Source organism: Galeopterus variegatus, unplaced genomic scaffold, assembly GCF_000696425.1.
Source record: "Galeopterus variegatus unplaced genomic scaffold, G_variegatus-3.0.2 Scaffold3927, whole genome shotgun sequence".
Lineage (NCBI taxonomy): Eukaryota > Metazoa > Chordata > Mammalia > Dermoptera > Cynocephalidae > Galeopterus > Galeopterus variegatus.
In genome coordinates, this window is record NW_007730038.1 from 60,017 (window position 1) to 81,734 (window position 21,718).

At 37.5% G+C, this 21,718-nt stretch overlaps 2 protein-coding genes across 2 annotated transcripts; both read left to right on the plus strand.

Annotated features, from left to right (window-relative positions):
- The first annotated feature begins 3,234 nt into the window (after nucleotides 1–3,234).
- TRIM13 (tripartite motif containing 13) lies at nucleotides 3,235–15,556 on the plus strand. The gene is made up of 3 exons (XM_008586291.1): nucleotides 3,235–3,314; nucleotides 3,868–3,973; nucleotides 13,359–15,556. Exon 3 carries the CDS (start codon nucleotides 13,365–13,367, stop codon nucleotides 14,586–14,588), a length of 1,224 nt encoding a protein of 407 aa, XP_008584513.1. The 5' UTR covers nucleotides 3,235–3,314; nucleotides 3,868–3,973; nucleotides 13,359–13,364; the 3' UTR covers nucleotides 14,589–15,556.
- A 502-nt stretch (nucleotides 15,557–16,058) lies between these two features.
- On the plus strand, nucleotides 16,059–21,205 carry KCNRG (potassium channel regulator). Its single transcript, XM_008586292.1, is given in 6 exon segments — nucleotides 16,059–16,384; nucleotides 16,386–16,610; nucleotides 16,612–16,793; nucleotides 16,795–16,899; nucleotides 20,789–20,806; nucleotides 20,808–21,205. Coding segments are annotated over 6 exon segments (801 nt in total). The 5' UTR covers nucleotides 16,059–16,327; the 3' UTR covers nucleotides 21,022–21,205.
- The last annotated feature ends 513 nt before the right edge of the window (nucleotides 21,206–21,718 follow it).

Consider the following 21,718-nt stretch of genomic DNA (forward strand, 5'->3'; position numbering starts at 1 on the left):
ACTCATCTTGCTGTCGGCACCGTTTAATGCATGATCTTCACTGTGCAACTGAAATATATGGAGTCCGGAATTTTCTTCAAACCAGGGATTAATCCTCTTTAATTTTATCAAGTATTAGGTAAGTTTCTGTCTTTTTTGGTAAATGTATTGTTACAGGTAGATTGTTTCCCTTTTAATAGACTATTTTCAATCAATTTCTCTGAAAATATAGAGCTTTAAAACAAACAGCAAAGTCTTCCTTTCATTGGATTTGATGTTTTTCCTTTTTCTCTGCTTTCTCTAAGCATAGGGGGAGGAAGTATAGAAGTAGAAGGATATGTGCTTTTAAAAGGCCACCCTGGGCTAGAGGTAGACAAGCAGAAATTATAGTGCTAGCTTCCTCTACTGCACTGGCAATTTAGCTTTGCTTAAGACTGTTGTGCTTGAGCCCCGAGTTTACCAATCCAAGGCAAATGTAATCCAAAACGGGTATGGTTTTCTTCTTCCATATAACAGTAGCAACCATTTATCAAACACCTACTATATGTCAGACACAATGTTGGTTACTTTATATATTACCTAAACATCCATTTTACAGAATAGAAAACAGGCTTAGACACGCTAAGTAACTGGAACTAGTAAGTGGCGGAGCTAGAGTTTGGACACAGAACAGATTTGAAAGCCTATTCTCTTTTTGCTACACCTTGCAATGTCAGTTCCTCTTACTGGCAGGAAGTCTTGGGGAATGATGGGGCTTGTAATTGATAATTCTGGCAGCTATAGGGGAGGACAGAATAATAATAAAATGTTCCAATGTATCTGGGGAGGCTCATCAACACCCCTCCCCTACATATAGTTGCTCCAGGCTTAGGTATGAGATGTTCTTCACTCTGTAATTTATCTCATTGTACACTAAACTTATCACTGTCCCTTTTGTTATGGAACATCTGATCACTTATGTTTTGGTAGGTGGGGAAGAGAGCAGAGAAGTTTTTACCTTTGTCAAGGCCCAGGACAAAAACACCATGAAATAAATCAACACCATAAGAAAAATATATAGAGTAGTGTATACTCTTATTGTTTGATATACATATATATAAAACTAAAGATTCTGCCCTGTCAAAATATATTTATCATAAAAGACAGAAATGTACATAGGACTATATCTATATCTATAGTCTTATTGCTGTGCTGGTATATGAATCCCAAGCTTGAACTGTTTACTTATTTGAAGAACAGTCAATAGAAGGAAATTCCAGTGTGACAAGAATTTTGACAATTCCTGTGTTATCTCTAGCAGGATCTAGTTATATTGTGCTCTTCCAGGAAGGATGTAGTTGTGCATGCAGGTTTTAATTGGGCAGTTACTCTCTTTTTCTTGTCACTGTACATGTGGCAGTTTCTGGCTGCTGTTTTGTGTATTAAGATTGTGGGAGGTGAGAGAAGGTTATTCTTCCTTCCCCATTTTTCTGTACTTAAGAGAGTTTAATGTACTATGTTCTTTACTTAGTAGTTAGTTTTGATTAACAGTCTAGGGATTGCTATGAAGATTTAATGAATGCTTTACATTTAGTTGGGCAGAAGTTTATTAGTATCTACCACCAAGCAGATATAACTGCATAAATATGTATTATATAATTAAGGATACTTTGTGACTTATGAGTTAATAACTTTATTTTCACTCTCGTACCTTTTTAATATTAGGGTATTTAATATGTTTCAATAAGTCACTTTCTTTTTAATAATACTAACTTAGTAGGGAACTGGAGTGCAGTTCCCATTGGCATTGACAGTTATGGTGTAGAAAGAACCTGTAACTGGAATTTGACTTTAGCTTCAGCTCTGCTTCTTGTTTTTCACCTTGGAGAAGTTACTTCACCTGTTTCCTAATCTGAAGGATGAGGATCATAATTTCTATTCCACAGTGTTCTTATAAAAAATAACAGAAGTTATAGGAACTGTTCTACAAAGTCCAAGTTAGGTTCATTACCTTGCTGCAGCAAGGGAGATGCACACAAAGAAGTGGGCATATCTCAGTAGTAGCGAGTGGCCAAGGGCTTTTTTGTTGGGTTTGGGCCGAGCACTGTTAGTCAAGGGGCCCAAGTACTACTACGTACAGTAGGTCTTGAATACTCTTTCTCCAAAATAACCTCCCACTTCCTCCCAGAGCACAGACTTTCCCACGTCGGAGCGAACTCAACCCTAGAGCGTACTCTCATTCTGTCCTTGCCTCACTTCGCCCAAGATTCTAAGTTTTGGAGAGGAGCCGTTTCTTCGTCATTCATCGTTGTATCCTTCACAGACTGCTCCTTTGTAAGTGCTTAATGCGTTTGAGATTAGTCAAGGTCCCCATACAGGGTGACGTTTAAATAGTCAGGTTAGCGAGTGAATAACAGCAGCAGATGATTTAAAGAAACTTTTGAAATTCTTCCTTCCCTCTGAGCAGTTTTTTTTTTTTTTTTTTAAATTAAAAGAGAATTTTAAATAGATTTGGGTCGCTGGTGTCCTGCCTGTAGCCCGAAAAGGACTAAGTGCAAAGTTGGGGGTGGGAGGACTGTAGCTAACCTCACTCTGGTTGCGCGTTGGCCCCAGCCCCCAGCTAGAGCCCTGGCACTGCCCCAGCGCTAGGTGGGACTCCGTGGGGTGAGCGCCGCGGATGTGCCCGTCCTACCCCCGCGCCCGATTGTGGGGTGCGGGACAGACCGTTGTCTCCGTCCCCCAAGCCGCTGTGGCCCGGCTTCTGGTCCTGAGAGATGCAGATGAAGTGGTGTGAAGGGTTGGGCTTTTTTTTTTGTTCCTACAAATGCAACGAACAAAAAAAAAAGTACAACAATCCAAACCCAACCGTCTTATTCGCGTCGCCTTAAGTGGGAGACTTTCTTGCCGGGTGGCTCCACCGGGGACAGCGCCGTCTCCTGCCGCCGGCGCTCCCTGCAGGCCGAACCCACTCGTCTGGGCTCCTGGCGGCCACGTCCCGGCGCCGCGGGCTCGGCCCCTCCGGGCAGGGCGTTGGCGCGCGCAGCCCCTCTGGAAGGGAGAAAAGCGAGCCGCCCAGGACCCTCCCCCGTTCCGGCGGGCCGCGGGTAGGGGCGGGTGGAGACACCGCCAGAACCGCCGCCTCACCTCCCCCGACCGCTACCAGGGAAAGGCGCGACCCGGAAGGCGGGACAAACACGAAGCAGGGCGGGAGGCGGAGCTCGCGGTGCTGGCGGAGGAGGGCGGCGGGGCGGGGCCGCCGGGCGCCGCGGGTCCATCTTGCCCCCTCGCCTGGCTTGTGCCGCGGTGTCTCCGCAGCGGACGCACAGCTCGCCTGGGTCTTTCGCGAGTCCCCAGAGGTCGGAGATAAGTACCCGCCGCCCGGCTCCTGTCGGGGAAGTGGGGTGGGGGAGGTTGGTCCTCCAGGCAGCCGCGAGGGTGGGGACTTGCGCAGCCCGGCAGAAACCTGCGTGGGTTGGGGCTGGTGCAGGCCCAGCCTGAGCGCCAGTCCGGGCAACGCAGGGAAACCGGCGCGGCACCGTGTCGGCGTCTGGTGGGGCCGCGTGCGGGCGGGCGCTGGCGAGCCGGGGCGGTGTGTGTGCTCCAAGAAACCTCCTCCGTCCGGAGCATGCCCGGCCCCACTACCACTGCTTCGATATCGCCTAGAAAAGACGAGTATGAACCGCAGGTTACATACAGCACGCAACCACCGCCTGGCAGTGAGCCAGGGAGGGCGCCCTAACCGCTTGAGTCTCAGTACAAAGAGCTCCTGCTACTCCCAGGCTCCTGGCCCTTCACCAGGTCCTGGCAGGTTGGCTTTATTTGTGGGGGCGATTGAAAAAATTGAGGGTCAAGACTACGGATGCTGTGCAAATAAATGCATAATACATCCCTTTTCTCCTTTCTTCGCAGTAGCCTCTAGTTTGACTGTCAAAACGTGAAAAAAAAAAAAAAGCCTGATTGCTTTGTCCTGGGAAATAAGAACCCTGCAGAACACACCTGCTTGCAGGGGACAGAGGTAAACTACAATACTTTCCCCTGTGTTATACCCATGTTTTTTTAAAAAGCACCCAATTTCATGAGGTCCAGAACCGTTCGAAATTGAAATATGTATAGAATATGTATGTTCCCATCCACTCCTTTCATTGGTGGTTTTGTTCTTTTTCATATTTTGTCAAAACTCGGGAAAATCTATACTTGGCAATTCTTTATGTGATAATTATTTTAAATTATATCCAAAGATTTATATTGCAAAGGAAGAAAGAGGCTTCAGCAGCATTTCTTTTTCTTTTCTTTCTTTTTTTTTTTTTACAGGTTTCTTTCACTTTCTCCGATGCCGGGTGAATTGTCAAGCTGCTAGGGCTTGTAGAACAGGGTGTGAGTATTTTATGACTCTAGAGACCTGTATATAGCAGGCATTTTAAAAGCTAAAGTTTACATCTAGTAGAACTTGATGGAGTTGTTGATTAACTTGCACAAAGAGAAGATACATGTCTTCAGGCTCTTCTCTACCTCTCCCCCAATCCCCCCGCCGCCCTTTTTTTTCACCAGCTGACTTATTATTAAACTTCCCTGGTAAGTCCTTTCATAACATCAGGTGTTCTTTTCGTTCTATATATTTATAATAGGTTACCTGGCCCTACTTCCGCCAAAGCTTTTGTTCAGATATGCCCATTTTCATGAAAGTGTTTTGTACCTACTAGCCTATGTAACTTTTGCTTTTTTGCCTTGAAATCATAGTTCAAGAGAGTGCAACTTCCTTTTAGGACTTATTCTAGGTTAATACACTAATGCGCTAACATAACATATAGTTAGTTTACACAGTATTTCACAAACCACCTTACATTTATATAATTTAGCAGTTTGTAAGATTCTCACACATTACTTAATCTTTCCAACAACATTATGAAGTAGGTACTATAAAAATCCTTTTATGAAGAGTAAAACTGGTGCTTGAACCTAGGTATTCAGAAACAAGTTCTGTGCTCTTTCCCCTTCACTGGATAGCCTCTTACAACCTAATTTGTAAAAGTGATAGAATTTTGGAAGGGACTTTTGAGCCCATGATTAAACATCTTCATTTTATACATGAGGATATTAAATTCTCAACTCACTTTCTGGATAATGCTACAGTCTAAGAATTGGAAAACTCAGGTTCTGTGCCTTGCTTGCTGTCTACAATTCAGGAGTCTCCATTTGGGGGGAGGGGACTGTTTTTCACTTATAATGTTAGATGTTTAGCTAGATGATCTCTAACATGCTTTTAAGCCCTGTATTTACATTTTATTCCTACCCCGTAATTTTCATTATCATCTATTCCCTATATATATTGGTAATACACAGATACATACTAATGTTAACTACCTTAAACTATTTTATATTTTAAACTTGGGTAGGTATGGTAACAAGTGTGTTGTTCTTGTTTTTTTACTAAGCTGCATAAAAGTATGGTTCTGTTGTAAGGTCAGGAATTGCATGGAGAGATAGGGCACTCTAATAAATCATTGGTTAGCATTCATAAAGTATATACCCTTTTATAGAGGAAAACTTGGTAGTCTTTTCAAGAGCCTTAAAATGTTCTTACTCTTTGCCCCAGCAATACAATTAAAGGAATTGTTTAAGGAAATAATCACAACTGTTGACCAAGACTTTTCTACAAGGTGTTTTAAATGTTTGTTATACCAAAAAAACCAAACAAGCAATAAGAAAGCATATCTGTAAGATGGACTATCATGTTTTTGAAGACTATATAACGATAGAGGAAATGCATGTGATAAAATAAGTGAAAAAAGTAGATACAAGATTGTACCATGCTACCAGTTTTATTAAAATATATGTGTACACAAGCACATATGTGCACACACACAGACACAAAATTGGAGGAAATATACAAAATAATAGTATTGGTTATACCTTGCTGATGTGATTATCGGTGACTCTTCCCCTATATTTTCTGAATTTTCTATAATAAACAGAAAACACTTATATAATTTAAGAAAACACAAAAGCTAATTGCATGTAACCTCTTCAATTTCAGTATGGTGTCAACTTTGTCTTTTTTTTTTTTTACTTGTGGTATTATCATTTAACATGAGGTCTGCCTTCTTAATATATTTTTAAGTGTACAATACAGTATTGTTAACTATAGACTCAGTGTTTTACTGCAGAGCTCTAGGATATATTTCCTTTTTATAAGACATTTATCATACCTTTTAGAATAACAATATCTTTGTAAATGCTCTACATTTCTGAATTTAGGGTAGGGAATTGCCTTTTGGCTTATATTGCATCTTTTTAAATATCTTTAGATCATTGGCTTACCCATTTTTGTTATTCATGAAAAACACTGCCATTGTTATTACTTGGCTTGGGACTCTAGGTACTAGAATGGTACTAGAAAAATAGAATGTTATGCCCACTCTAATAACAGTTAACCAAATATAGGTGTTTTTTTAACATACAGAATATTTACATCCCAGTCAAGACTCCTGTAAAGCAAATTCCCATAACATGAACTCTATTTTAAATTCATTTCTGTTGTAGATACATTTCTAAGGAATAGCTGAACTGAAAATTTTTGCTGATAGTTTAAATTATAGGTTTCTCCTTGTCGCATAAGCACCACAAGTATATCCTACTTGGCAATACCCTGGCTCCCAATTTAAAACTCTGAGAAGAACTCTTCCTTTTTCCTCCTACATGTTTGCAATATTGAATATGAGCAAAGCAGTGCCAATATAGCATATATAATATAGCCAACCTAAAACTGCTTTTGGTCAAGCGTAATTAGATTTCTACTTAATATATTCTGTAGATCAGGTTTACTTAGAATAAGATGTGCATATAATTCTATACTGAGCAAAAGGAACTTTTTTCATCCCAATTACATTAACAGTAATCTCATAAGGCCTGTTTCTACTTGGCACAATATTAGATACTGTGTAAATCTCAATTATCTAGATAAACCTATCTACTGAGTGCTCGACTTTGACAGTAATTTCTGAAAGCTGGAATTAACCTTGGGTACAAAGTTAGATGATGGAAACTTTTAAATGATACCAACCCATTGGGGGTAATAACTCAATAGGTCAATGTTTGCCAAGTGAATGGATATAAAAGACGACAATTTGTTTTAGGAATAAAAGTTTGCTACCTTCACTTAAACCCATTTAGATTTATTTGGGAGAAGAGAATCCAGACATTTCTGGCTCATAAAACCTTTTCTGAAATCAGTAATACTGACTTAATTTAATTAGAACTCTTAACAGGTTAAGATAAATGTCTGTGTCTGGTTGGTACCAGACTAGGGGAATAATTTAGTATATATGTATGTTTCCCTCAAATTCAGACACATTTTATTCAAATTGATTTTATCTGGATGGGGGAAAATGGGATTCAACACCATTTGGAGTCCACCTAGGTTTCTCAGTAGTCATGCATAAAGTGGACAGGAATATCCAATCTAGCTGTTAGCCTAAAATCCCATTGACTTAATGCTGTAGATTTACAAGAATTAGAGTAATATCTTGGGTGATTATCAAGTGACACAGGAAAAAGAAAAAGGGAAAGGAAGATAAGGTAAAGAGAAGGGTGGGGAATAAAGTAAGACTAGGAAGACATCAAAAGATTGTACTCATTGTAACAGTATGGGGAAAACAAGTTAAAAGAAAAACAGCAAAGAGTCAGGGCTAAATAATGGTACACAGAAGAGAATGAAGTAAAGAAACAAAGTTTTCCAGAGTGGTCTTAACTAATAAGGTAATGATCTGGTTTTTATAATTTTGAGAATGTTGCCTCAGTTCAACTTGCCCTTTGTGAACTTTCTAAGTCGATGAGCTTTCCAAGCTGGTGGACCTTCTTTCCGTACAAAATCTATTTTGTGCTACCTGTCAAGAACCCTACTAGAAATATCTTAGAGGAAATTTTACCTACTACTCATTCTAGGATAATGCCAGAAGAGGTAAGTTACTTATTCTGTTTTGTGGACACAGAAGTAACTTATATTGTTTGCAAGTGCCACATAACAATTAGATAAGCTATTTTTAGACACTGTATACAATATGTTAATTTTCATGTTCCTTTTTTGAGATTATATCTGAAATCTTGTCCTGTTTTGATCATATAAGAAATCATGGAACGGTCTCTAAAAGCCAGAAGGAAGTGTAATAACACATTGATATAGAGTATTTAAAACAACTTTGTAAATAATTTTAATGTTATGTCTTTCAAAACAGTTGTACAAATGAGAGAAACTAATATGTTTATTAAGTGGTTTGTCAAAGGCCCCCCTTTAGTTTTTTCCCTGACTTTTTAGTATGAAGATTCTCACATCTGGAAAAAATTCAGATGAAAACTACAATAAATATCCTTGCATCCTGTACCTAGATTCAATAGTTGTTAACTAGACCCTTAGTTTCAAGAAAGTGTTTATTAGTGGATCTCATACTAAAATAAACTATGGCATACTATTTGAAAATAAGATTGATTAGTGTGTAGGGCTGACCCCATGGTGCACTCAGGAGAGTGCGGTGCTGGGAGCGCAGTGACGCTTCCGCCACAGGTTCGGATCCTATATAGGAATGGCCAGTGCACTCACTGGCTGAGCATGGTGTGGGCAACACCACAACAAGGGTTGCGATCCCCGTACCGGTCACAAAAAAGACAAAAAAAAAAAAAAAAAAAAAAAAAAGATTGATTAGTGTGCTAAGAGAAAGTGATTTTTTAAAAAAGTGAGCTGTTTTATTTTAAGCACTGTTTCAAGATAAGATTCGTGGCTCAGTTTGGTAGGGCTTAGCATAATTTGTGTTTGTGAAATGACAGTTTCAATGTTTGTTGTCTAGTTACCTGATAGGTATTGAGGTACTGTTTTGAAATTCCTGAATTCAAAGGTGCCTTAAAGCAGGATGGAAATTTGGATTAAATCCTTAAGATATGAAGCATAATGTCTTGGCTTTTCCATTTGTTCCCTAATGGGAATTGGAAAATTATGAGTAACATTTTGAACAACTTTATATTGTTAACAGCCAATGGAATTTAAAGTCTTAATAGGAGAGTTTCTTTTACTAATAGATTTTATAAGTAGAAAGCTAACTTATTTAAGAATGAGTGAATAAGCACCTTTTACACCATAATCGTTTTGGGTTGATCATTTAAAAATAAAGGAATTCTAAGGAGAAGTCTGGTACATATTAGCTATTACTTCTATTTTATGATTCCTTTTCTTTTAAGTATGGGCTTTTCCATTTTTAATATTTTAGTGGTTGTGCTATAGACCTCATTTGTAGAGTCTGTTGCTATATACCTACTCAAGGTAGGATTGATAAAACACATTTTATAGTTTTCCTTGATTGTGAAAGGCTTGATAATTTATTGAAAATCTGTGGTGGTGTTATGCAGCTATGCATTTATCAAAAGTAGAACTGTCCGTAGAAAAGAGTGAATTTTACTAAATTAAATTAAAATTTAATTTGTAAATTAAAAACTATGCTACAAAGTATAAATATGGCAGGAAAATGAGGTTGACTTTTTTCCAGAGAGGCAGTAGACAACTAGTGTATATTCAGCTATTTTAATTGCTGGTGTGAAACACTTGGGAAATTTTTAATTGGAAGGAAAGTAGATTTTTGTGCTTGAAAACTAAACTTTTTTGATATTCAGAAACACATTCAAAGGAAGAAATGAATCTTGGAAAACTTGTTTGCTTTTATATATTTAATTTGACATTGGTTAAATTGAAATTTGAACAGCAAACAATAATTTTGGTTACAGTAAGTTTCTTCACTTCTATATTGGAAAAAAAATAGCCAAAAAAAGAGGTGGAGGGCATATGTGCTTTAGTTCATGTCAAGGGAGTAAGCCCTGTTGATTTTTTCAGATTTTATGTGTTAACCACACTTTAAGAAAAGTGTCTATAAGTTCCTTTTCTGTGAAGAGTACCCGTCATTTATGAGACTAAAACCCTTATTATGTATTTTCCTTTAAAACTTTTGAAGCAACAAAGAAGCCTGCCATGGTTCCTTGGATCATGTTAACATATCACAGTTTTCTTTAAAAGGTAGTAGAGTCAGCTGTAGTGGTCACATATTTTTTTCCTCGAGAAGGTTTTGAGTATAAAGAAGAGAATTAAACTAAGGGAAGAAAAGAAAATAGTGTTTAGCTTTTAAAGTGAAAATAAGAATCTTTAAATTTTAAACCAAAATTTGTAAGCTATATCACTACCAATGTAAGAAGAAATGGATCTTTTGTCATTTGATGCAATTTGAAACAAACAGACTATCTGAGCAGTATTTTTTCTCTCTCATTCATTTTAAGACCTGTAAGTTGCTTATGGCTTTGGGATGACTGTTTATTATTTCTAAGTTTCCTGTCTGTGGCATTTTCCTTTTCACTTTTGATCATATTTGATTGCCTTAAAATTCTTCTTGGCCTCTATTGCAGTATCCTTCTCAGTTTTCTTCTAAGTTTCTTTTTGCCTTGGGTGCCCTTTCTCTCCTCCTCATCCCAACCAATCACTTGCTGTGTCCTTTGTTTTCCTCCTGCTTATTTAGTATGCTTGGATAGGATTCCTCTGGAAATATTAACCTTGCAAGAATGAGTAAGTTAGGTTTACTTCATTGAGTGCTGCCCCCACTACTTTCCTGTTTCTACTGCCTACTCAAAAATCTGGCCTTGCTGTAGAATTCTTAGGTGAAAGATGATGGAGTAGTGGAGGTGATAAAGTATGGAGCCAGGACTAGGGTGGGAGGATCATAACCTCAAGCTTTATAACCACTCTCTTCCCAATGCTTTTCAAAGGTTATATGATTTCTGATATCACAAAGATTTTTCAGAAAAATCAGCTAATTGCACATTTTTGCCATATGACACTAAATTTGAGACAGAATAATCTTTGCTTTAATTCTACATATATATTATATGACTGTTGAAGTTACTGTTAAAAAAATTACTTGTTTTTTATTGTAAGATGACATACAGATTATTAGATCCTATTTTATTTATTACTTTGGTGATAATGTGATATGTATCTGTGTATCCCTGAGTAAACTGAATGAAGAAATATTTAGCACTATTTTTGGTTTTAAAACTTTAGGGATGAATGTACATTTTAAAATAGTAAACTTGCATTGATAAGTGGCATACTCTAAATCAGGAATTTCAAATATTTGCCTTTACAACACTCTTAAAAACTGAGGATCCCTGGGGCCGGCCCGGTGGTGCACTGCTACAGTGCGCTGCTTGGGAGTGCAGTGGCTCTCCCGCCGAGGGTTCGGATCCCACATACAGACCGGTGGCTCACTGGCTGAGCGAGGTGCGGGCGCAACACCGAGGGTTGCGATCCCGTTGCCGGTCCCGGTCTGGTACGGGTGCGACACTGAGGGTTGTGATCCGTTGCCCGTCACGAAAAAAGACAAAAAGGAAAAAAAAAAAAAAACCAAAAAAACTGAGGATCCCAAGAGCTTTTGTTTCTGTATGTACTGTCTATAGATATTTACTATATTAGAAGTTAAAGCAGAATTTAAAAAATTAATTTATTTAAAACAATGATACACCCATTATATGTTAACAAAGAACTTAGGAAAAATAATTATTTTCCTAAATAAAATTGTGAGAAGACTGGCATTGCTTTATATGTTTATAGATGACTTTAATGAATGGCTATTTAATAGAAGGCAGCTGGAGTCTTTTATCTGCTTCTGCATTCAATGTGTTGCAACAAATTTTAGTTGAAATACACAAAGAAAAATCTGGCCTTAAACAGATATGCAGTTGGTAAAGGAAGGAATATTTTAATAGCCATTTCAGATAATTGTGGATTTTCCTTGATACTATACCAAAACCCATGTGCTGGTTTCTTTGTTGCAGTATGGCATCTGAAATCATATTTATGAACCTATTGTTTTTTCTTGTACTTCACATGGATCTTTTATCCATTCATGATTTGTAATGTCATACTTTAGTGACTTGAAAACATATTTTTCACTGTGTTATGCAGATTTCTAAATATTGATGTTTCATTATATGGTACTCTCCCACGTCCCCCCAAAACCCCTCACATTCATTAATATTGCCACCTATCTTATCAGAAAAGTCTTTAATTAATGGTAAGCTGTCATGCTCACAAGTGGCAGACATATTTTCCAGAATTCTAATTTACACGTAAAAACCTAGCTTTTTTATTGGCAAGGAATACTGTCATTTGTTTTTGAAGTAACAAGCTCATTTTGTTCATTTTCAAGAAAATGTCTGTCAGATACCTAAGTCTGAATAGCTGTAGTTTGTCATTTGTTCTTTCAAGTAAAGATGATATTCCACGAAAAAAGCAGCTGTTCAGCTTGCAACTCAATCATATATAAGTGCTTTTCCTCCAGACAACATCTGCTGGTATGCAGAAGTGCTTTGTGTGTACTTCCTATTTTATCACACAAAATATTAAAAAGATGTACATAGGATCAAGATTTAATAAAATGAATAATTTTTCCTGCTTCATTAAGAACATTCTTAAATGAAACTGGCTACCCCACCCCACTTCAAGTGTCTGGTGGTGAAGAATACAATGACTAGTGGTACAGTTTGGTGTTGCTTACTGCCTTGCTTGATTCCTGCTAAGGCTCCAGTAGTGTTTACCCACTATTGCTTTTACAATGGCAGTGCAAATGTCAGCATGGTGCAAAAAGCAAATAACATCCTAGTATTATTACGAAATGCTCTGAAAGAGGGACACCCAGGTTTCTGTCCACATTTTGAGAAATGATGCCCTATATTATATAAGATGGCTTTGATTTCTGTTCTGGTGGTTTAAAAACAACAAAAAATTCATTTAATTCTCTAGGGAAAAATGAATTGCAACTGTCTCATCTAGTGCTTTTACCTATTATTTTAATAACTGTAATCTTGCCTTTGAAATAGAATATGCTAATTCCTAATAAAAGTCTGCATGAGAGTACATGCTTGGATTTATATTTCTGTGCTTCTTTCTTTTAAATAGCATACTATTTTATATTTGTGGGCCCAGAGTAAAGAGCTCATTCTATTACAGACACTGAGTAGCTTTGTTTCTGATAGCTGGTAGTCAGCTCTCTGTTTTAAAACAATCAGTTGGGTCCTGGTTGGCTCAACTTGCAGTTGTCCTAGTCCTCACCCTGTCTCAGCCAAAGACTGTTATTGGAAAGCCCACACAAAGGCCTTGTGTATAGGGTGCCCGACTAATAGTGTGTTCTAGTCCCAGGGGATTAAACCTGCTTTGGTGTGCATTCCCTTCCCAAATTACTCACTAATTTCCTTTGTTTGGCTGGTTATTTCAGTGAAAGATCATTTTAATGTGAAGACACCTTCTTTTAATTATTACATAGCCCTAGTGGAGGGGATTACTGGATTAAAATAAAATATTTCTTTCTCTGTGATAGGATGTGATGGAGCTGCTTGAAGAAGATCTCACATGCCCAATTTGTTGCAGTCTGTTTGATGATCCTCGAGTTTTGCCTTGCTCGCACAACTTCTGCAAAAAATGCTTAGAAGGCATCTTAGAGGGGAATGTGCGGAATTCATTGTGGAGACCATCTCCATTCAAGTGCCCCACATGCCGTAAGGAAACTTCAGCTACTGGAGTTAATAGCCTGCAGGTTAATTATTCCCTGAAGGGTATTGTGGAAAAGTATAACAAGATCAAGATCTCTCCCAAAATGCCAGTGTGCAAAGGACACTTGGGGCAGCCTCTCAACATTTTCTGCCTGACTGATATGCAGCTGATTTGTGGGATCTGTGCTACTTGTGGTGACCACACCAAGCATGTCTTCTGTTCTATTGAAGATGCCTATGCTCAAGAAAGGGATGCCTTTGAATCTCTCTTCCAGAGCTTTGAGACCTGGCGTCGGGGAGATGCTCTTTCTCGCCTGGATACCTTGGAAACTAGTAAGAGGAAATCCCTACAGTTACTGACTAAAGATTCAGATAAAGTGAAGGAATTTTTTGAGAAGTTACAACACACGTTGGATCAAAAGAAGAATGAAATCTTGTCTGACTTTGAGACCATGAAACTTGCAGTTATGCAAGCCTATGACCCGGAGATCAACAAACTTAACACCATCTTACAGGAACAACGAATGGCCTTTAACATTGCTGAGGCTTTCAAAGACGTGTCAGAACCCATCATATTTCTGCAACAGATGCAGGAATTCAGGGAGAAAATCAAAGTAATCAAGGAAACTCCCTTACCACCCTCTAATTTGCCCACGAGCCCTTTAATGAAGAACTTTGATACCAGTCAGTGGGAGGACATAAAACTAGTAGATGTGGATAAACTTTCTTTGCCTCAAGACACTGGTACATTCATTAGCAGGATTCCCTGGAGCTTTTATCAGTTATTTGTGATGGTCCTTCTTTTTGGCCTTATCATTTTCTTTGGTCCTACCATATTTCTAGAATGGTCTTTATTTGGTGAATTGGCAACTTGGAAAGACCGTCTTTCAAACTTCAGTTCCTATCTGACTAAATCAGCTGACTTTGTAGAACAATCAGTATTTTACTGGGAACAGGTGACAGATGTGTTTTTCATTTTCAGTGAAAGAATCAAAAATTTTACTTTGGTGGTGCTGAACAATGTGGCAGAATTTGTGTGCAAATATAAACTATTATAAAATCTGTTTTAACTATGCAGTTCTCCATCTTTTCTTAGAAATTGTTAAGAAAACAGAGTACTAATTCAGATTTGGTCAAGATTTCAGTCAGATATTTTCCTCTAAGAGTATTCCTTTCAAAAATAACATCCTATATGTGTTGTTCAAATTAGGTAGCATAAGATGAAAGTGAAATTTAGCAGAACCGTCCTGAGCCCTCTTCCCTTTTTAAAGAGTGCTTTGAAATAAGCATTCTCTCTTTAATACTGTTTGTGTTTATGCTGTAATAAAAATAGGAAGTGAGAGACCACATGGTCTGATGTTGTATTATGGAGGTAGGTAGTGTAATAGTGATTGTTCATCAAGCATGCAATAAAGATTACTCTTGCAGAGCAACTTTTTTTATGACAAACTTTTTGAAAAGGGAAAGGTGGGTTGAAAATATGGATGAAATGGATTTCAAATATTTCTATGGAGGGTTGATTCCTTTATCACCCAAATGTAAATCTAAACAAAAACTGGCATTTTCTTACTGTAAGTTTACATTTTTAGGAGGTTTGGAGATTTCAGCCTGCCCTTTTCTCCTTTGTTTTTGTAAATTTTTCATTAAAGCTGATAAGCTGCAGAAGTGTTAGGTGGCAGTGCAATCAAAGATGTAGATTTAAAAAAAACCAACAAACCGACACACAGTAAGAGCAGGAAATGGGAAGGCCACCTTTACTGGCAGCTAAGTGTTATGTTGTTCCATAGTATCATGTCAACTGTACAACTAAGCCAGTTAACTAACTTGCTTACAGAATTTTAAGTGTAGTAAGACTAATTTGACAACAGATGAAACAGTCTCTCAGCCATTATAATCAGCTGAATGTTAATGCTGTCCTATCTGCTCACATAAGATAAAGATGCCTCATCTCTTTCTGAATAAAAATACTTTTCTCACCTTGCTTATAATTCAGATGAAAACAAAGAAGTAAACATCTTAGAACTGTTGTCTAGTCTGCCTTATTTCTGTTATGGAATAAGACATCCCTTTGAAAGCCCATTAAGTGGAACAGGATTTCAGAGAAGAGAGTGTCTTTTCCCCAGTCCTCCTTTAATTTGGTTGAGAGAAGGTAAGTAAAGCAGGGACAGGAAAAAAGGTGGCAACTAAATTTAAAGTACAGAAGAAATCATTTCCTTCTGGCGATGAGAAGAGTCAAATTAAGCTGCTAGGTGAGGTAAATGGCTGCCTCATTCCCAACATAATTCACGATTTAGCCACTAAATTGCTAAGAGGATCATAAGAAATTAAGGCAATTCTGTAAATCTTTCCTCTGGACATGATGGCTCATGGTAAGTAAGGGGGAGGTGTGTGGGGAAGGGGAGTGCTTTTCTGCTCCCAGTAACTTAAAAAAAAAAAAAAATACAGATTTATACCAAGTTTTCATGGAGTTTTTTTTTTTTAATGCAATGCAGGAAAAGAGTTCTATTTGATGTCTATCAGATATATTGGCAGTTTTTCTTAAACTATTGAGTTCCTCATCTGTTGCTTTTTATTTTGTATTCTCCAAGTTCCCAAGCAACTTAAACTTGCAAATATAGCTATGAATACACTATTTGCCTTACAGTAGTTACCAAGGAATCCAGGTCTTTTGTTTTTGTTATTCTTCCCTCCATTTCTTAATCATATATAACTAGCAACATTTATGGTTATAGGTTGATTTGCAAGTTCTTCATAAGTCTGTGACTGATGGTTGTAGCCTTCAGAAGAATAGGGAAGAATGAGTAGTCAGGAACTGGTCACTCTGAATGTCAGAGGGCAGATATTCACGACAAGATTTTTCTATCATAATGCAGTTTCCTGTGTCTCGGTTGGCATGAATGTTAGATGGCAGGGACCAAGAATTCAAGATGGTTGGTGGCCAGATTTTTGTGGACAGAGATGGTATTTTATTTAGTTTTGTCTTAGAGCTTTTGAGAACTCAACAGCTTTTATTACCCACTAACTTTTCAGACTATCTTAGGCTTCAGAGAGAGGCTCTTTTCTATGAACTTGATTCTCTGGGTTGATCTCTTAAACCAACACCTGCTACAGTGAAGGCCTGCTCTTATGGAGGAGTGTTTCCTAAGCCGAAACACTCAAGCTTTTTTCAGGGTGTTTGGCTCTTGCAACAAAACAATTGAAATGCTAACTGGGAGGATTACAGTGTTTATAGAGAAACCTTCTGCACTGACCTGGAGTAACTCTCCTTCCTCAGATGACCTTACTTCCACTGCCTCCACAAAGACCTTACCATGACCTGGTTTTCCAGTGCGGCTCTGACAGCACTACTGATAACCAAACTGGAGTCAGGTATTTTGTACTTTGAAGCATCTGTTTTCTATACCAATTCCTGATGTTTTCTCTCAAAACTGAAATTTCATAATGCCTGAAGCTTTTTTTTTGAAAAAATGATTATTCAAAATATGTTTTGGGGTAACCAGTGGAGTTGGGTAGAATGACCAAATAATTGTTTTCCAACGAGAATACTTTTCAGACTGAAGGGGGTATTGTTATCATGTGGGACAATAATAACAAACCAAGTCTGTCCAGGGAAAATTGGGACTACACACATTCAAGTTGTAGGAGGAAATAATTTAATAGATTGTGTTACATTGCTAATGAATTTGGCTTAGAAATGAATTGCCTTATTTTTTCAAGAGGTTTTTAGTAGCACTCATAGGAAGGCTCAATCGTTTTTCCTGACTTCCTTACACATGAATATGTTTGTTCTTTCAGTCCTTATGATTTAACTACTGATTTTTCTTCATCTGACTGTATTTTTAAACACTCTTAAAGGCAGATATATCTCATGGCAAATTTGGTATCCTGTTATATCCTTGGCTCTTACACAACTCAACATATTGGGATAGGCTGTCTGTATATTATGGATAGTTGCTCCTGAGTCAATTATTCAATTTTTCTTTCTGTTCTTGGCTGGATTAGGGCTGATTTCCACTCTGCTGTCACAGACATTTTTTTCAACCTTAAAAATGTCTTAGTGCTGTCCACCATTATTTTACCAACTGTGAAAGCTGGCTTTCGTTTTTTGGAGGAAAAAAAGCCTGCATAGGTTCTTTACGGATAGCATTTAAAAATATATATACTAATTTTTGGTAAAGGACAGATATAGTTTAGCATACTTTCTAAACTTCAGCAGTAACCATCAAGAAGGATGGTGTCTGCCTCTCACAACTCACTCCTTGGTCTTGCTTACCACGTGGAGAACACTAGGCAGTGTAGCCAAGTATGACAGTTCTTAAGTTTTTACACTTTATAATTTCCTGCCCTTTCCAAGAGGTTGAACTGTCATTTTGGGAAAAAGAGAGCCAGCCATGAGGCTGATTGTGAAGAAAACCTAAGACTTCATCTCAAACTTTTAAGATACCTCTGTACACAACTTTATTTTCATTGGTGGGGTACTTAAATAAATAGAAGAGAAATGAACAATTTTTTGTTTTTCTAAATTTTATGGGATGATTATAACCTCTTTGGGGATCCTTTTTCAAAAAGTTAGAAACCTAAGGAAAAATGGTGTCATTGATTTTAGTAAATAAATTTAATAAATGCTCTTTAAAAACTATGCATTTGGAGAGAGTAAGTCTAATCTTGAAAAATAATGTTAGAAATTCAAATTGAGACATTCCTGTGTGTACACTGTGCCAAATGGATTCCCCTTTTCTTTGTTGAGTGTTTGTGTTAGAAACAGCACAAAAATTTTTTTCATCTTAATGTGAAAAAGACATTATGCTTAAACTTCACAATAGGTAATTCCAAAACCAGTAGTTATTTTTAAAATTAACATTTTTTTCATCACCAAATCGTATTCTTTTCAGTTGTTTGAAGTTCAGAATTTTTTCCATCTCATATAAGTGTTAGTGATTTTTTTAATATAGTGCTAATTTCAGAGTAGAGATAGATAACCTGAATAAAGTGACATTATGGGGATCTTTGATGATTAGATGAAAACTCCAGCCTTGAAAGGCCCACCTTGAATATTTAACTGCATTAATTAGCAATTATTTTAATTTTTTTGTTTTTTGCTCCTTCCTGGTTTGAATCTGTCTATTCAGATGTTTACGGACAGTGGAAAGTAGAAGAGTAAGCTTGAATGGTTCCTAAAAGTCTGGTATATCAGCTTATTCAGTATGTTCTACCAGTATGATTTACCACTGTAAGGTTTTGTTAACCTAGCAGGTTGTTCAGTTATTAACTCAAGTTCATAGTACTAGTAATACTTGGCTTGCATTTTCCAGATGACCATTCATGTGATACCACGTTATCAAGTTCAAGTTATGGTCACAGGATTCTAGAGTCTTTTGGTAGCCTTTATTCTATCTGACCTCTCCTTTTTAAACTGGCTCAAATGAAAAAGTATGGTTGACTTTAAAAATTTTAAAATAAGTTTACATTTTCTATTTCCCATTTGTTTCTTCTATTCCATCATTTTCTTGTGCCTTGAAATCTTTTATTTTTCTATTTGGCCTCATAGGGAATCAAGTACTTTAGCTCAGTAATTTCTGGCAAGGGCATTCCACTTTGTTACCATCTATTACATACTACTGTATTTGTATCTTAATTCTTTTTTTTTTTTTCCTTTTTGTCTTTTTTACTGACCGGTAACGGGATCGCAACCCTCAGTGTCGCGCCCGTACCGGGGACCGGCAATGGGATCGCAACCCTCGGTGTTGCGCCCGCACCGCGCTAAGCCAGTGAGCGGGAACCCGTCTCCACATGGGATCCGAACCCTTGGCGGGAGGGCCGCCGCGCTCCCAAGCGGCGCACTCTCCAGTGCGCCACCGGGCCGGCCCTTGTATCTTAATTCTTTTATGAGATGTTTTGTAACTTCCTTTCACAAATGTTTCTAGGACAAACAATCAAGATCTGGGGCTTGGGTGTAGATGGAATAATTAATGTTGAAACTTTGCTGTATTAAAAATAATAAACATTTTCTTGAAATGTGCTTTGTAGTTTGGTAATTCTTAGATTTTACTGTTGATTGTTTTCCTTGCCTAGAATGAGTTTCTAAATGTAAGCTACAGTAACCACTCTATTTCAATCATGATTATTAGAAGAAAGTTAGGGATATCCTCAAGTGTCTTTGTATACCATAAAACTACAGATAGTTTAGGTTTTTGCCTAGAACTAATCGAAGTTAGTCTTTTCTTCACATCTTATAAACAAATGGTAAGAGAACACAAAGGTAAAAATATCCTTGATGGCAGATAAGGAAGGAGTAATATGGCTATATCTATGCAGATTTGTTGACATTATTAAAGACATCATATAGCCAATCTGAAAAGTTCAGGTGTATTTTTCTTTTTTTTTTAAAAGATGACCAGTAAGGGGATCTTAACCCTTGACTTGGTGTTGTCAGCACCACGCTCTCCCAAGTGAGCCATGGGCCGGCCCCTTGGTGTATTTTTCTTTTTTTTTTAAAAGATGACCAGTAAGGGGATCTTAACCCTTGACTTGGTGTTGTCAGCACCACGCTCTCCCAAGTGAGCCATGGGCCGGCCCCTTGGTGTATTTTTCTTGAATTATGTGTACTGGTTCTGTGGAGCTGCCCAGAGGCTTTTTTTTTTTCTACTCCAGAGGCTTTTTGACCCCAAGTTTTTCTCTTTGACAATGGACAGTTGAGTAAAAACTGACAATAAAATCTTCTTGACATTTTATATCTGCAAAATTTCATCTGAAAAAATGGATTTGATAGGAATAAGTCACAAAAAAATTTTGTAATGTCAGTGCTAATTGGTAAAATTGGTGGGGAAAATTGGTGGGGAAAATTGTAAATGCACAAAGTTCATTAAAACAGTTGATCAAAGCAATTAATTTAATTGATTAAATTGAATAAATGTATCAAATTAGAAACAGTAAAGTTGGAAATAGTTAAATAACGCTATATAAAATTAAAGCCAATTTAATTGTTTGATCAAATTGTGCCAGAAAATAATTTCTCAATGAAAATTCTTAATGTTGATTATATTCCTAAATGTGGAATTGAAATGACTTTGGAAATCACAGCAAGGTCTCTTGTTTTCAGTGTTTGAAAGTACTAATTTGGATTTGTAAATAAAGTCTCAAAAAAAATATGATCAAAAATGGTGTGACGCCTGTTGAGGTTATAATTCAGATTTATGTGTGTAGTTTTGCTAGTTATTAAAGGGATGCTTTATAATTAAACTTTTTTTGTGTATCCCAGGTATGTTTCTATAAAACCAAAAATTGGCAAATGGAGCAAATGTCCTTGGCTTACTGATTGATACTTTATTAAAGGAAGGCTTCCATCTGGTCAGCACTAGAACAATATCCTCTGAAGACAAAACTGAATGCTATAGCTTTGAAAGGATAAAAAGCCCTGAAGCCCTTGCCATGAACAAAACACTGAAACCAGAGACTAACATCATACCAGAGCAATCTCAGAAAAAGAAATGAAGTAGTTGTCTGTTCTCTTTCAGAGTAAAGGAAAATTGCCATTTTCTTGACTGGAAGTTACATGTTTGGGGCATACATGTTATTCAAACCTGTACTCAATGTAACTTTTTGGCCTCACCTTTTACCATGCCATCTCAGGGCAACCAAGCACCAACAGTGCTTAAGCCACACAACTGCTTGCTGCTCTCTAAACACCACCATGCAATTGGTGTTTTGGCACATGTTCCTTCTACCTTCAATGCTTCTTTCCCCTTTCCTTCTTCATGAACACTCACACAACTTTTGGAAATGGGCTCTAGAATCGGACTGCTTATTTCTAATCCCAGCTCAGTCACTTATTAGCTATGTGACTTGGGAAAGTCATTTAACCTCTTTGTGCTTCAACTTCTTCATCTATCAAATGGGGATAATAAAGATTTCTCCCTCATAGCATATGTGAGTATTAGAGAAGATAAAGTTTTCAACACATTGCCTGGCACATGGTAGGCACTCAGTAACTGTTAGTGATGTTGATGACAAGACAGATGGCCCACTTTACTATACATAAAGTACTGTGCTAAACATTTGGTAAGAGCAATATCATCTTTGTTAATAATTAGTACCTAAATTTGGTGAAAAGCTTTGGAGTACTCTATACCAATATTTAAATTGCACATATACTTTGACTTAGTATTTCCTCTTGTAGGTGTTATATAGG

Excerpts from the sequence above, each read along its gene's own strand:
- TRIM13 (XM_008586291.1), top strand. The coding sequence starts at position 13,365 with ATGGAGCTGCTTGAAGAAGATCTCACATGCCCAATTTGTTGCAGTCTG.